The sequence below is a fragment of the Telopea speciosissima genome, chromosome 1, assembly GCF_018873765.1.
Source record: "Telopea speciosissima isolate NSW1024214 ecotype Mountain lineage chromosome 1, Tspe_v1, whole genome shotgun sequence".
Taxonomy (NCBI): domain Eukaryota; kingdom Viridiplantae; phylum Streptophyta; class Magnoliopsida; order Proteales; family Proteaceae; genus Telopea; species Telopea speciosissima.
Genome location: NC_057916.1, coordinates 62,631,062 through 62,646,292, shown reverse-complemented (window position 1 = coordinate 62,646,292; position 15,231 = coordinate 62,631,062). Strand labels below are relative to the sequence as shown.

General features: G+C 37.6%; 2 protein-coding genes across 2 annotated transcripts in view; one reads left to right on the top strand and one right to left on the bottom strand.

The window, feature by feature from the left end:
* Nucleotides 1–6,893, bottom strand: part of LOC122648823 — a 39,484-nt gene extending 32,591 nt beyond the window's left edge. The window contains exon 1 of the mRNA XM_043842065.1: nucleotides 6,616–6,893. Coding sequence (XP_043698000.1) covers nucleotides 6,616–6,797 — 182 coding nt within the window. The 5' untranslated portion in view covers nucleotides 6,798–6,893. The remainder of the gene's footprint in view (nucleotides 1–6,615) is intronic.
* A 5,786-nt stretch (nucleotides 6,894–12,679) lies between these two features.
* LOC122652654 (protein FAR1-RELATED SEQUENCE 7-like) lies at nucleotides 12,680–14,264 on the top strand. The gene is made up of 5 exons (XM_043846463.1): nucleotides 12,680–12,916; nucleotides 13,033–13,319; nucleotides 13,443–13,908; nucleotides 13,990–14,155; nucleotides 14,245–14,264. Exons 1-5 carry the CDS (start codon nucleotides 12,680–12,682, stop codon nucleotides 14,262–14,264), a joined length of 1,176 nt encoding a protein of 391 aa, XP_043702398.1.
* The last annotated feature ends 967 nt before the right edge of the window (nucleotides 14,265–15,231 follow it).

The window sequence follows — 15,231 nt, the reverse complement described above, 5'->3', positions numbered from 1 at the left end:
CATACAAATAAAAGGATACTCAAATCAAAAAGTTATTGGCAAGTCCCATAAAGAGAAATTTATGGAAATAATGGCAGAATCATAATTATGGGAAGTCCAACTATGAACACACAAGAAGAGTTTCACGTATAGAGTAAAGGGAAAACTTGGAAGAACAGCAGAAATAAGAGTTTAAAGGAAATAAAGAAAATAGGTCCTAAAAGAGATAAGACTTAAAATTGGGGGGTATGATGGGAAAAAAAGGCTTTAAGGAACTTATTGTGTTTCACGGAGTGTTAACCCAACGCGAAGGAGGAAGACGAGTTGGAGTCGATTTCTGCCAAGCGAGATTGGCGGTGGAAAATTAAGTTCGAGTTCATCAAGGAGAGTCCAACGAATGACGTCTGGTACACCGGAAGGAGGGATTTGAGCTTCGACTTGAAAACAGGTATGATTTTCAACTCACGTCTCCGTCTCGCACTCTCCTCTATTTTTTTTTTTCTTTTTGGATTCACTGTTTCAGGGACAAGAAGGGAAAGGGAAGGTGGGTTGGGCTTTGCTAAGAGGTTGGAATCGAAGGTGGTGGAGTTATGGGGGAGAAGGAAGAGGGACAGGGCTGCGATTTGGGTTTTCTTTTCTTTTTTTTGTTTAGCGAGAATTGAACGGATGGGTAGTTCACAGTGGGAAGGAGGGGGAATGGATGGCTGGAGAGAAGGGCTGGTGGATTCAGTGGGAATCGATGGGATTTTTTTTTCCCTGTACCGTAGTACAGTAACAGGAAAGAGATTTGGGAAGAAAAAGAATGAGATGGGAGAGATTGATAGGAAATGGAATGAGAGGTTGATGAGGAAGGAGATGGCTCCTTCAGCTCTGATACCGAATTGGTGGAGGGTTGGTTAGGAGAGGGGAAGGAATCTGAAAAGGGGATGTCCAAGACTCAAAGTTGCATGGGAGAGGGGAAACCGTATAAGAAGAGAGGGGGGGAGAAGAAGATCGCACAATCACTTTGGCCACGCAGGCACAAACACTTCACTATTCCATTCTTCAAATCTTTGAGTTCTAATTGCACGGTTACATGTACTCAAATAAAAAAGAAACCTACTCTAATTTGGAAACTCAAATTAATTAGGAAACTAAATCCTAGTAGTTATCTCCTACTTAAGCTATCAAAATAAAATATTGCATGTTAATCCCACAATAGAAATAAATAAACCCTAAAATATCCTACTAGCCAAAGACCCAAATTAGACCCAATACATCTCAATCTGGGTTCTAAAACGAGTTTGGGCTGGTCCAAGGTAGTGCACCTACATCAAGAGCAAACATTAACCTACGTGTCTCTTGGCCTGCATTTCATTGCACCATAGTTGTCATGGTGTCGCCATGGCGCCGCCATGGCGTCCTGGCGCTGGAGAAACTCGCATATCGACCTTCGACATGGCTCATGTATAAATATCGCCCGATATGGCGTACATGGCGTCGCCATGGACGCCATATCACGATATATGGGCATATCGGTCGATATAAGTGTAAAAAACTCAGGTTTTAAATTTTTTTTTTTAAAAGCTTAAATGCTTTTTCCTTCATTTGTATTGGTCACATTAACATTAAAAATTAAAACCATTAAAGATTAAACAGTACACTTTAGTAGTATTCCCTAAATCCCTAATTGGATTATTGGAATTGAAATTTGGGGATTTTAGAAATCGCAAAGTTTGTCAAGACAGAAGAGAGACTTCGTGAGATGTCTGGAGACTGAAGGAGTCAAGAAGACGAAGAAGTGAGAAGAAGAAGAAGAAGAACTGAAGCTGCAAGTCTGCAACTCTCGGCAAGTTTGAACCCCTCCGGCAACCTCCAGGTAAGTAATTTTTTATTTTTTATTTATTTGGTTCTTCTTCTTCTTCTCCAATCTCCTCCCAGTCCTCCGGCGAGTGCGACTCGATCCTTCTTCTTCAGTTCTTCTTCTTCTTCTTCTTCTTCTTCAGTTCTTCTCACTTCTTCGTCTTCTTCACTTCCGGCAACTTTCTCCGTCAGTTCTTCTTCTTCTTCTTAACTTCTTCTTCTTACCTTGCAGTTGCAGGTTTGCACACAGTGACAGACCTCTCAGTTTTTTTTGTTTTTTTTTCCTTTTTTCTTCTTCTTGCCTTGTAGTTGCAGGCTTGCTTACAGTCGCAGACCTCTCAGTTTTTTTTTTTACTTTTTTCTTCTTCTTGCCTTGCAGTTGCAGGCTTGCACACAATCATAGACCTCTCGGTTTTTTGTTTCTTCTTCTTGCCTTGCAGTTGCAGGCTTGCACATAGAAAGAGAAGGTGTTTTTTTTTTATCTTCTTCTTGCCCTGCACACAGCCACACATACACAATTACACACACAGAGACAGGGAGAGAGTCGAGAGACAGAATGGGGGGGGTGGAGGGATTTATTACAGCCAGTAGTTCTCTCAGTTTTTTTTTTTCCCCTTCTTCTTGCCTTGCAGTTGCAGGCTTGCACAGTCACAGAGATGGTGTTTTTTTATATTTTTTTTTCTTCTTCTTACCTTGCACACAGGCACACATACACAGTTATTTGATAGGCTAATCTATGTTTTCATACTTTCATGTACACTAATGGATATTACACTTTCATGAATTAAACCATAGTATATTAGTAGTACACTCTCATGCTGATTTTTGATGTTATAGGATATATACTATAGCATACTAAATGACATTAAAAATAGAGAAAATAAAAAATAAAATATGGTCGACATGCTCGCCATGGCGGGCGACATGTCGATATATCGACGTGACACCCCTCCACCGACTTGGATCGCCGTGACGCCATGACAACTATGCATTGCACCCAAAACCGCCATTTTTCCAATAGGCTCATCATAGCTACCATCAGTGTTTTAAGTCTTGCACCGTCTCGTCTCGGCCGATACGTATCAGTATCGCATGCCTGCAAGATGATACATGCTCAGACGTCTCTATTTTTTTTTTTTAAAATGCTGTATCAACTTGTATCAAATCATATCGGCCAAGACGGTGGGATACAATACGATACAGTCGATATGTATCGATCGTCTCAATACGAAGATTAAAAGGGCAAAAAGAATAAATGTATCGGTACGTATCACAGACGTATCGGCCGATACGGTGGACTCTGCGATACTGTTGATACACTAGATATTTGCCCTCTTTTCACGTAGCTCGTGAAACAAAGAAACAAAACAGAACTTTGCGGTCTCTTTTTCACTCCAAAACCTCATTTCTGCCTCTCTTCTTCCCTTTCTTTCACTCTATTAGGTTAGGGATTTACTCATTCAAGGGCAAATGATCCTAAAGATGTAAATAGGGTTGATTTTTGCTCAAACAACATTCCTGTTTCTTATTTTGAAGAAGAAGAAAACAAAAAAGGTATGGGTTTGCAAAAAAACCTGATTTTTTGTTAAAATCTCTACTTTTATACCCATTTCTTTGTATAATTTACATGCATTTAGCTTAAAGTAATTGATTCATACGTATCTGTATTGTTTATTTGTATTGATTCATCCCCACCAATCAAGTATCGACAATATATGCTTAGTTGTATCGTTTTTTTTGTTTCAAAAGTGTATTTTCATGTGTATCTTGGCCATTTCCATATGTATCTGTAGCGTGTGATACGTATCTCCAATACGATACGATATGTCTCTTAAAATCATCCAACCGATACGAAACGCGATACCGATACTTTAAACCTTGGCTACCACAGTTCAAAAACTCGTCAAGATCTCAGCGAGATCTCAAAAATCTCGGAGATCTCAACCTGGTTGAGACAAGATTGCATATGAGATATCAAACATACATAGTTTCGACCGAGACAAGCGAAATTTCAGAGAGATCTCTAAAATCTCAACCTGCTCGAGAAGAAACTACTCTGTTTTCTTCTAGAACATTATGACATGGCATTCATGTCATGCAGACGGGGGACAATGCACGTCGGCTCCATCGGACCATGAGTGAACTCGATCCAATACGTCATAGTTCATATCAGTAGACAGTCACTGACTCACAGATTGTATTGTTGGGACATGGAAGACTAGGGCGTCTGAAATATGTATTGTTCATTGTACTTGGGTGTCTATGTGGTATGCATTGTTCACTGTACTTTGTAGTTTCTACTTTAAGTCTTTAACTATTTCTTAAATAATTATTAAATATTATGTGTCTTCATTCATTATTGCATAATTTACTTGTTTTACTTGCCAATTATGTCTCATAGCATTCAAACAATGTGTAGAATCGGCAATAATACAAAAGGGTTCAACGTTTACTGCCAACCAAGGGTGCAAATCCAAAACACCAAATTGGATGCTTTTTTTTTAAAAAAAATTTTGAAGATTTAAATTTGTTTATTAAGCGTAAACAAGCTTCCCCTAAAGTTTTGGAACCAACTATGACCATTTGCCCACCAAAACATCAAACTGAAACCAAAAAAAATGCACTATTATGTCGCTGAGATCTTGGCGAGATCTCGAGATTTTGGTAATCTCGACCTGGTCGAGACGAGTTTTTGAACTATAATAGCTACAATAAGAGATCCCAAAACAGGAAGAGGATTATAACCGAAATATCCGGTGGAAGTTTTCATTTATAAGGTTTACACCTTTGAATTATATCAACAGTATCCCAAAATCATTCTGTCATTGTCCCAATCACCCACAAGGATATCGTCAAACTCCAATAATTAATTCAGGTCATGATAAGTAAGTTTCCCATATCCTAGGAGATAGCAAACTACAAATTTTAAAGAAGCTTGAAAATCATTCAATCACCATACAATGCATGACCAAGTAAATTTATTTTATCTTTCAAAATTTGAAGAAATTAACGAAATAAAAGATAACCATTTTCAAATGTTAAAGTGCCACCGCATTACACCCTCAATCCAAGGATCACTAACAAATATGAAAGCCAAAACAATTAATTAGCAACAACCTCCCTCATCAAGAAATCATGGAAGGAATTAGTCGATAAAGATACCTTTGGAACAACCCACTGAATCCAACAACCCCTCTTCGAAGTAGACAATCAGTATCTTGCACCAGTCTAAGGAGGTTAGCAAACTTCCCTACTTTTGAGTCAAGGAAATACCTTCTAAGAGTTGGCATCTACACGACTACACCTCCTCACCATCATGTGTTCCAAGGCATGAAAGTAAGTCCATATCTAGCAGCATGCAAAAGCTTTGACAAAGATCACATAACTCAACTGCCCAAGCCAATACTCTTCCTAAAGATCTAACCCAATGGTCCCAATCACCACATCCCAATTTGAAACCCAGACCCACCAAACATTGTAATAGACATAGGGCATCAAGTAACTATAGCACTAGACTTATGAATGTTAGATAACATAGCATTTCATTACCACATGGCATAACCGTTTTATTTTAAAATGGGTGGTGAAGTAGTGTAAATAAATGAAATCCCTCGGTGGGAGGAATTGGAGGAGCTACATATAGAGTAAAACTCTCCCCTCATTCCACCGTATGACATTGCGTTTGCCCCATTGATGACTCAAGCTTGAGAGAAACATGGTAGCAAAGGAGAAGTACTCTTTAAGGATCTGCACTCTATTGTCTTCAAAAATTCCAGTACACTCATGCAAACTTATACACGGCGGGGTGTTCACAAGGGAGAAACATCATCAGTCAAATCTGTTGAATCCCAGTTCACCGGATCAGATAACTATTGCCAACGTCCAGTGATGGCAGGTTAGTACAGTCCATGAGGAGGCAGGCTATTAATTTCTTTTTTCCGCATTAGGTTTCTCTACTTCTCCATCAACGACAACACCCTCAATGGTTACATAAAATAAAACAGTATTTAAAAGTCTATAACAATGCCTTAACTAAGTGCCACCAATACTTCTCTGCAGATTTATTCCTTCAGTGAATTTTTGAAAAGTTTTGTTTTTAAGTAAACTGAAGAACAAGGGATAGTTGTGGTAATACAGGAGCAGCACAGAATATATAAATCAGCTCTCTCTACTAAATTTTTAGTAACTCAACCAAGTTTGTAAATTCACTCTTTCGTCCAACTAATTAAAATCTAACGATATCCAATTGATTCCTTGAGCTTTAAAAAACTGTTTCTGACAATAATCAATCAGAGGAAACACCCATAACGAAGAAATGCAAAAAGACGTGAACCACCCATAACGAAATGTACGGTTTACAACAGAAGATATGACATTACTATCAAAAGAGAGGAACACAGTCTAAATAATGCATGGAGAGCTAACCCAGAGAGAATTTTACGTTTATATGAATAGATTTAAAACTCCATCGTAACAAAGGAACACCATTAGCAAGTAAAAACTCAGTTGTCTTTCCTCAATGCAGAAACACAGGAAAAAGAAATGAACATAAACTGATAAACAAGTACGCATTAGGAGGAGAGAAAGAAAATAGAAAATATAACTCAATTCAACGTATTGTCTCAGCCATATAATAGGCATTGAGTCGAATTTGCGCACAGAAAACGAGTTTTCGTATAAAGAAGAACATTTAAAAAAAGGGTACCCTAGAAGGAAACATTAGGGTTTCCTCAGCAATGTAGATTTATAATTCCCTTGTTCTTCATACGAGGGTATAAATGAAGTGAGACAAACCTGGACCGTGCGACGTTGCCACACTTGGAGCACTTGGGCTTATTGAGACCGCGAAGGTTCTGCTTCGGTGGGTCGGAACGCTGTGAAGTGGCGGCTGTTGCGATGGTGCTGTTGGTTCCGCCGGCGGTGGTGGTGGTGGTGGTGTCTGTGCTGTTGCTTGGGGCCGGCGAAGAGGCCGCCATTTCTATTGATCTTTTTCTTTTCCCTGCGATTGCCGCTTCGGACCAGACTTTAACCGAAAACTATTTTCGCTGATTCAATGGTCACTAGGAAGCATCGTATAACTCCATAAGCAGGTGCGCAGGGGTTACGGATGAGTTAACTTATATCTTATAATCGGGTCGGTTCATGGTCCGGGTTTTGGGAGAAATTTCAACCAGATGCATCCAAATATAAAATTGGGAAATTTACAGGATTAGACACAATTAGATTGGTTCTTACAAAATTAGCCACTCATTGTTTCAGTTAACAAAAATGAGTGGGTGGTAGCAGCGCTACGGTTACTTTTCTTACACGCACCACTAAACGCGACAAGTAAATCTGAGCCGTCAAATTATTTTGAAGGAAATCTGAACCGTAAAGTGGGTTGACTGTACAATTTAATGGCACCGGTTATGACCTCCTAGTGCCGGTTATGGGAAACTGGCTACGACCTCTTACTGCCGGTTAGGATCTCTAATATCCTAAGATACCGGTTATGACTTATTCAGCTTCCATAAACACCCTTGTACCTTTACTGAATTCAACTTCCAAAAACACCCTTGTACCAAAATCTAACAAATAACCCTAAAACAAGACGGAAGTCCTCACTGGCGTTCTCCCTTGGTTCGATTCTCACCGGCGTCAGCGGAGATGGAGATTTATCAATAGCAGGTATCACCTATTTGATGTTCTCTTTCTCTCTTTGTATGTATTACACTCTCTTTCCCTTTGTTTTTTTGTTGTTTTAGTGTTTAATTTTTTTTGTTTTAGGGTTTTTTGGTGCCAATTTTACCCATCTTGGGTTAATAGAACAGAGAAGATAGGGTGACCTACGTTTTTAGCAGCGGGATGCCCCAGATTTGTCATTATTCTCTTATCCCAATCCTCCACTCCAGGTAATTTTCTTTACCTCTGCCATTTAAGTTCTGAATCATATAGAAATTATGCCCGAATAGCAACCATTGAAACCCTCCTTCAACTGAACTGGCTTTAATTGACCTTTGTAAATAATAGTCCTGACAAACATTAAAGAAGGGGGGGGGGGGCAGTAGATAGGAGATATAAAGAGGGAAATTAAAGCTTTAATTGAACTGGCTTTAATTGACCTTTGTATGTATTAAACCCTCCTTCAACTGAACTGGCTTTAATTGACCTTTTTTTGTATTATCTGCTTCTTAAAATAGGAGACAAAAAAAATATTATCTCAATGCAGAACCTCTTTGTAATCACTATGGTATATTCAGCAGTTGTAAGCACTATGATATAGGGTAGATCTCTCTCTATATGCTGTGAATTGTAGCTTCATGGTTTTCAGTAGACAATATGTTGTGGTAGATCTCTCTCTCTCTCTCTCATGCTGAGCCTCTTTGTAATCATTGAGAATTTTAGTCTTTGTATCATACTATCATGGTTATCATTGATAAATTATGAAGTTCCATTTTTATGAGTAGCTTGCTTCCTATTCTTCTTAGTATTTTGTTCCAAATCCTATAATGGAAGAAAATACTGCAATTCAATTGTGCGAAAGTTGATAAAACATTATATTAGAATCTGAACATGAATGAAATAATGATCTAAGTTAATGTAATGAAATAATATTAGTTTTCTTATTCCCCTCACCATTTCCATGCTAATGCAATATTAGACCTGTTGTATCTAGTTTACTAATGATCTAAGTTAATGTAATGAAATAATCTCTAATCATAGAGCTAGGATTGAGGGCCTCAGGTGTAGGGCAGGTAGGAGTAATTGTACCCTTTAACATGAAAAGACTTTGCTTTTCATTAATGCTTGGCTTTCAATATATGTAGTACTATGCAAATGTTTGACATCATTAGGAGGTGTGCTCAGGTGTAGGGGTAGCAAGGGATGGGGCTGGGTGTGTGTGCAGGTGTAGGGCAATAAGGGGTATGGTGTATGCTCAGTTGTAGGGCAACAAGGGATGGGGGTGCGTGTGCTCAGGTGTATGGGGCAGCAAGGGATGGGGCTGTGTGTGTGCTCAGGTGTTGGGCAGCATGGGGTGGGGTGTGTGTGCTCAGGTGTAGGGCAGCAAGGAATTGGGCTATCTGTGTGTGTGTTCAGGTGTAGGACAGCATGGGGTGGGGTGTGTGTGCTCAAGAATTCCTTCTGTTAACTTTTTTTTTAAATTTTTTTCCACTGTATTGAAGTTAGGTCCTAGTAATGACTGAAAAAGAAGTAACTGTATGAACTATGTATAAAATCTACAGAGTTTTTTCTTCATTTCCATTTCTTTTAATTTAGATCCTTACTATTAGACAAGAAATACATTTAGAAAGAAAAGATCACACAAGGTATGTGGAAATCCATGAAATTAGGTTGGGGTTGGAATAAGGAGTAAAACAAAGAACATTTAATAACAAGAAACAACTGGAAATTTTCACAGTATAAGAACAAGAAATGTACATTCCATGTCTTTCTTTGGCTATGACCACATGTACTCTATGTTCAATGGGGTTGTACAGTGTAACAAGACGTGATGGTCAAAGTGTACAATACATGTTGTGTTTCAAGCATCTAAATTCAAATAATTCTATACTGTACCTCCCATTCTGATTTCTTCAGCATAAGTACAGCTAGGAAACCTGGACCAACTAGCCTAGTGCAAAATAGGGTTGGCTTGGGGTCAAAGTCACCATAAGTCCATAATTCCTCTATATTGCCCTGGGAAACCAATGATCAGTACAGTTCATGAAAATGAATTGTTAATGTGGATCTATGGGGACTGTTAAATTTGGGTCCCAGATTCAAACATGGAATATCCATCTAGTAATGTTTGGAATCTATTAAGACTTGCCCATGGAAGACTTTGGATTGTAATAGGTAGTTCATGTGAGAGAGGACTCCACAATCATCTCATGGAAAGAAATCCTCTTCAACTAAACCTAAAGTAGTGTTGCTTTCAAGGAATTGCAGTTTTTCCCCCAATTTACTAAATGACTATTTGGTTGAATTATGTGATACTATGTTCATTATTAAAATACATTTTATCCTAATTTAGTTTTGTGCTCCTCGTGTTCCTACACATGGTAAGACTGTTGCAGGAGTATACAATATTGGGTGATAACGAAATTCAATGATTTAGCGGATCCATACAATGCTTTTATTGATGGGAAAAATGAAACTGGGTCAAGTGATGTATTAAATGATGAGTATCTTATTGATAGTGAAAATACAGTAAATGCAGTGGGTCATGATGTTAGTAGAGATGATGATGTTGATTGGAATAATTCAGAAGGAGAAGATGGTGATGAGGAACAAGCTGTGGATTTGAGTTTAGATGGGGAAGAGAATCTCCCAGTAATGATTACCAATGTTAATGACTTGGAACCTACTATTGGCATGGTATTTCCGACTGATGATGAGGCATATCAACATTATAACAGTTATGCCAAGGAGATAGGGTTTTCTGTTCAGAAATTCAGGGTGGATCGATCAAAGTTAGATAAACATGTAGTTGCAAAATATTATGTCTGTTCAAATCAGGGTGAGAAAATAAAAGACAAACGGAGAAAGGTGGATTGCCAGTAACGTGTGACAAAGAAAACTCAATGTGGGGCTTTATTGAAGATCAAGAGTAGTAATGGGGTGTGGGTGGTGGATAAATTTGAAAAGGAGCACAACCATATATTGGTGAACAAGAATGAGTCTTTCAGACTTAGATCATATCAGAGAAGGCATAAAAGTACAGTTGACCTTGTACAACAACTGCATAAGTGTGGCATAAGACAAGCACATATAAGGAGAGTTGTAAAAGATTTTGTTGGTGGTGAGAAGTTTGCTGGTATTAATGATGAATTTTGTATGACTATACTTAGGGCAAATCGAAGAAATTGCATAGGGGTAGACTGTCAACAAACAATTAACTATTTGGAGAGTAAAATGGCATCAGATGCAGGGTTTTTTTATGATGTTCGTTGATGAGCACATTTATGTGTGAAATCTTAGGGCATAAATCATACATTTTACCACATTGGACAGAGTTACTCGGTGCTTTCTTGTGCTTTTCAGGTTTTAGGTGAATTCTTGAGAAAATGGAAGAGATGATGCTAAAGAAATGTTTTTAAGCTGTTTAAAGGTGTTAATGGCTTGGATGTGTAGCCCATCGAGTCAGCTTCGTAACGGTTCAAACGACACTTGATTCCGAGTTGAAACGAAGAAGTTACGGCCGTTTCCGTAACGAAGCGCGAAAATGGTCTGTAGGGGTTTATTTGTAATTATTGACAGTCGGCCGGAGATAAAGTGAAGCAAAAGTTCTGATTCTAGGGGCCTTAACGCAATAATCAAAAGTTATATTTCCTGTACCCGAAAGATTCCATTTGGAGGGCTCTGGACAGTCCAACTTCAACTTGAGATATCTTGGGCTCCCGAACTCCAAATTGGACGAAATTTGGATCTATTTTGGGTGATTTTTCGTAAGGAACACAATGGTGAGGCCTATATAAGCACCCCATGCTCCACGTTTTCTGAAGGACAGAATGGGTATTTTATTTATTCTTGAAGGAATCCTAGTCATCACCCTTACTCTCTCTCTCCTCCAACTTCTCAAGGGCATTTCTGAAATTCTATTTGGGATAGATTTATTTTGAAAGATATTCTCTCACCTATGGAAATTTGAAAAATCAAAGATGCTTTGATTTTATTGCTTGGAGAAAATATCTACAAAGAAAAGGAAGCACTTGTTAGAATTGGAAGTTTACTTTTCCAGAAATAGAAGGTCTATGTAAACAATCTTCTCTTCTTCTTCTTTCTATTTGTTTCTTTTTTCTTAGGATTCAAGGCATTGTAAAAGAGGAAGGAGAAGAGAATATTCTCTTTTCTTGGGGAATATTTCTCCTACACTTCCCTCTTCTCTCTTCTCCTCTCTTTCTCTTATAAATACCCCTTGCCCTTTGGGTTGTAAGAAGTTAGTTTTTTTAGTTCAGTTTTTAGTTAGTTTTTAGTTCAATTTTAATTCAGTTTTTAGTGTAATTTTTATTTCATTCACATATTTTTCTTTTTTTTATTTTTGGCTTAAGTTCTTAGTTTTGATTTCATAAGTCTAGTTTAATGGTTGTAATAGTTTTAGTTTAAAGCTTGCTAGTCTAAGTTCCTATGTTGATGACAAGACATGGAGATTTAGAAGAGGAAGCCATGGTGAGTTTATTCAAGTATTCAAGCACATCAAGGTATCTCATTCTCTAAACCCTTAATCTCATTTTCCCTTTCCTTTATCTCTCTCTATCTTCTTCTTCTTCTCCCTCTATTTCTTTTATTTTTTTTATATGATTATGGTATGTGGATGCACTTTTATTCCCTTATTTCTTCTTATGTGATTATGAAGTGTGGCTGTGTTTTTGTTATTCCTTTCAATTCGTTTTAGTTTGATAGGTTAGATGTTCATGTGTTAGGACGCCAATTTAATCCCTTAATTTTGTTAGATGCTTATGAGTTAGGATGCATTAATTTTCATTAATTTAATTAGTTTAATTTAACACTTTAATTTGGTTCACTTTGCATTGCTTGTAAGCTAGTTAAATAGAGTGGCATATATCTCCTCGTGTTCGACCCATAGCTACGATTGACCCGTACGCTTGCGGTATTATTTTAACTCAAACATTCGTGTCAATGAAGACCACCAATTGATTGGAGTTTTTTGGGTTAATAGTAGAGCACGGGAACAGTACAAGACTTTTGGTGATGTAATTGTCTTTAATACGACATATAAAAAAACAAATATAAGTTCTCATTTGCTCCTTTTACAGGTGTTAATCACCACATGCAGTGTACGTTTTTTAGCTGTGGACTAATAGCTGATGAGACAAAGGAATCATTTATATGGCTATTTAGGACATAGCTTTGAGCGATGGAAAATATGCAGCCTAAAGCAATATTTACAGATCAAAACCCAGGAATAATGAGAACAATCAAGCTTGTGTTTCTATTGACTGTGCATCGGCTATGTAGATGGCATCTGGAGAAACATAGGATACAACACATGAGAGCATTGTACAAAAAATATCCTGATTTGAACACAGTTTATAGGAGTTGTATTTATGGTTCTAATACACCAGTTGAATTTGAGGAGCGTTGGGAGTGCATGGTAAATAGATTTAATTTACAAGATCATCAATGGCTAAAGAAAAGTTCTGGATACGTCAACATTGGGTGCCTTGTTACTTTCATAATACCTTTTTTGTTGGAATGAGTACGACACAGAGGGGAGAGTTGATGAATATGTATTTTAAGGGCTTCTTCACATCAACAACACCTCTTAATGAATTCGTTACTCAATTTGAAGAGGCTGAGAACAGAAGAAGAGAAAAAGAAGCCAAGAAAGATGCTATCTGCATCACCTCATCACCTTCTTGTGCTACAAGTCACAGAATTGAGCAACAAGCCGTTAATGTTTATACTAATAAGGTGTTCAAGTTTTTCTTTGAGGAGTGGTTTGCTTGTTTTGGTCTTCAAGTGAATCAATGTGATGATGAAATTATAGAGAAGAGGTATAAGGTCTTTCATTTGGATGGGGTTTAAGAGAATGATGTCCAATATGTATTGGATAATCATCAGACTGATATCACAATTTGTGGATGCAACTTGTTCAATAACAAAGGTATACTGTGCAGACATATACTTAAGATACATGTGATAACAGACAGATCCCACATTCCAGATAGGTATATCATGCATAGGTGGACCAAAGCGGCCCAATTTAGTAACACCCCATCTGGAACTTTGTCAGGGTCATCTCAAGGACAGCCACAACAACCAATATGGCTTTTACAAGATCTTGTCAATAAATTTGCAAGAGAAGGAACTCTTTTTGAAGAGCGGTTTGATGCTGCTTTAAAAATATTGAATGAAGGGTTAGTGCAGGTCCAGAGATTGCAAGCAAATGTGCCTAGTTCCAGTTGTAATCCGGAACCTTCAGCTGTAGTCCAACGAAGAGTAAATCAATCCTTACGTAGATCGATAACAAGGGGACCAAATTTAAAACGTATGGTTGCTGGCATTGAAACAGTCACTAATCGAAGGGGTTACCATTGTTCTTCTTGTGGCGGTACAGACCACAACATTCAAAATTGTCCTATGGTAATTCTTTTCCTTGTCTTGGTATATCTATATTACAAGTTCTATTTATATTTATTAGTTTCTTATAAATCTTATTGTTAGGCTAACACATTGGGGATTATGGGCGATCATACACAAGTCAGCAACTTCTCTTCGCAAATAGAGACCTTGGGGGTTAATACACAATGTAGTAACCTATCCTTGCAAATAGAGAGAGCACGGGATAATACACAAGGCATAAATCGATCGGAGCAAATAGATTTGAATGGTAAATTATTTAGGTTATATTAAGATATGTTCTTAATCTTTTGGTAACACAACACCTCTTTATTCACTAAACCCTTGTTTGTCATGCAGAACCTGCTACTCTTTTGTGACAGTTTTGTTATTCAACCAATTTTGGTTAGGATAAGAGTGAGTCGTACTCTAAATTTTGTAAATTATATTTGATTTTGGTTCATTGCAGTTGTGCTTTTCTTATAATTTTTTTAATTTTATATAGTGACATTTCTGCATTTATATATGTTTGTTAATACTGTTTTGCCTGTGAAATACTATTGGATTGGACAAACCCTAGCTGATGTAGATCCCAATCCCTTGTTGTAATACCCTTGTGCTGTTACTATTACTGGAATACTACAAGTACTGGAGTTGCCATTTACAGGCTTAAACTACAGTCACTGCCAAGGATGTTGTTGCTGCTGTCTTCCTCATTTGAGTGCATGCTGATGTTGTTCTTGGAATTGAATTTTTGTTTCCTTGCAAGATAGCTTATTGCTGCATTCTCCACAAGTAAGGAAAATGCACTCATACCAGGAAGGCATGAATTTCAATTTTGCCTGCACATGTTTCTATCTGACATAAGATAGTTAGATTTTGATATCCATGGGAATGATCAAATGATAGTTTTTAGAGTTGTTCTTGGAATTGAATTTTGTGTGCCTTACTAATTACTGTGCCTATTTATCTCCACCAGGTTTTTTTGGGGCAGGTGGATTCGAAAAGTTGGTTTGAGGTAGCTGATGATACCACGAGGAGTAATGGATTTTTGATTTTTTGTCATCTACATACTTTAGGTTTTCTGTGTAGTAGTTGGTTGATAAATTCATATTTATCTTTGATAGAAGTTGCACAAGTAAGAAACATACACCAGTCCCCTCTTTTCCTCAAGAGAATCAGGAGCATATATACTGGTGGATTATTGTCTTGTCATGACATAGGAGGGTTGTATAAGCAGTGTGACAGAAATACAGTTTTAAGGTATGAACTGTAAAAATGTCTTTGTTGGCTTAATTTACTATATCACTTTAATTTTTGGTAAGTCTCTTATTAAATTTCTTGTCT

Excerpts from the sequence above, each read along its gene's own strand:
- LOC122652654 (XM_043846463.1), top strand. The coding sequence starts at position 12,680 with ATGGAAAATATGCAGCCTAAAGCAATATTTACAGATCAAAACCCAGGA. Across the intron at positions 12,917-13,032 it reads AGGAGCGTTGGGAGTGCATG|AGGGGAGAGTTGATGAATAT; the intron begins GTAAATAGATTT and ends AGTACGACACAG. Across the intron at positions 14,156-14,244 it reads GGAGCAAATAGATTTGAATG|AACCTGCTACTCTTTTGTGA; the intron begins GTAAATTATTTA and ends TTTGTCATGCAG.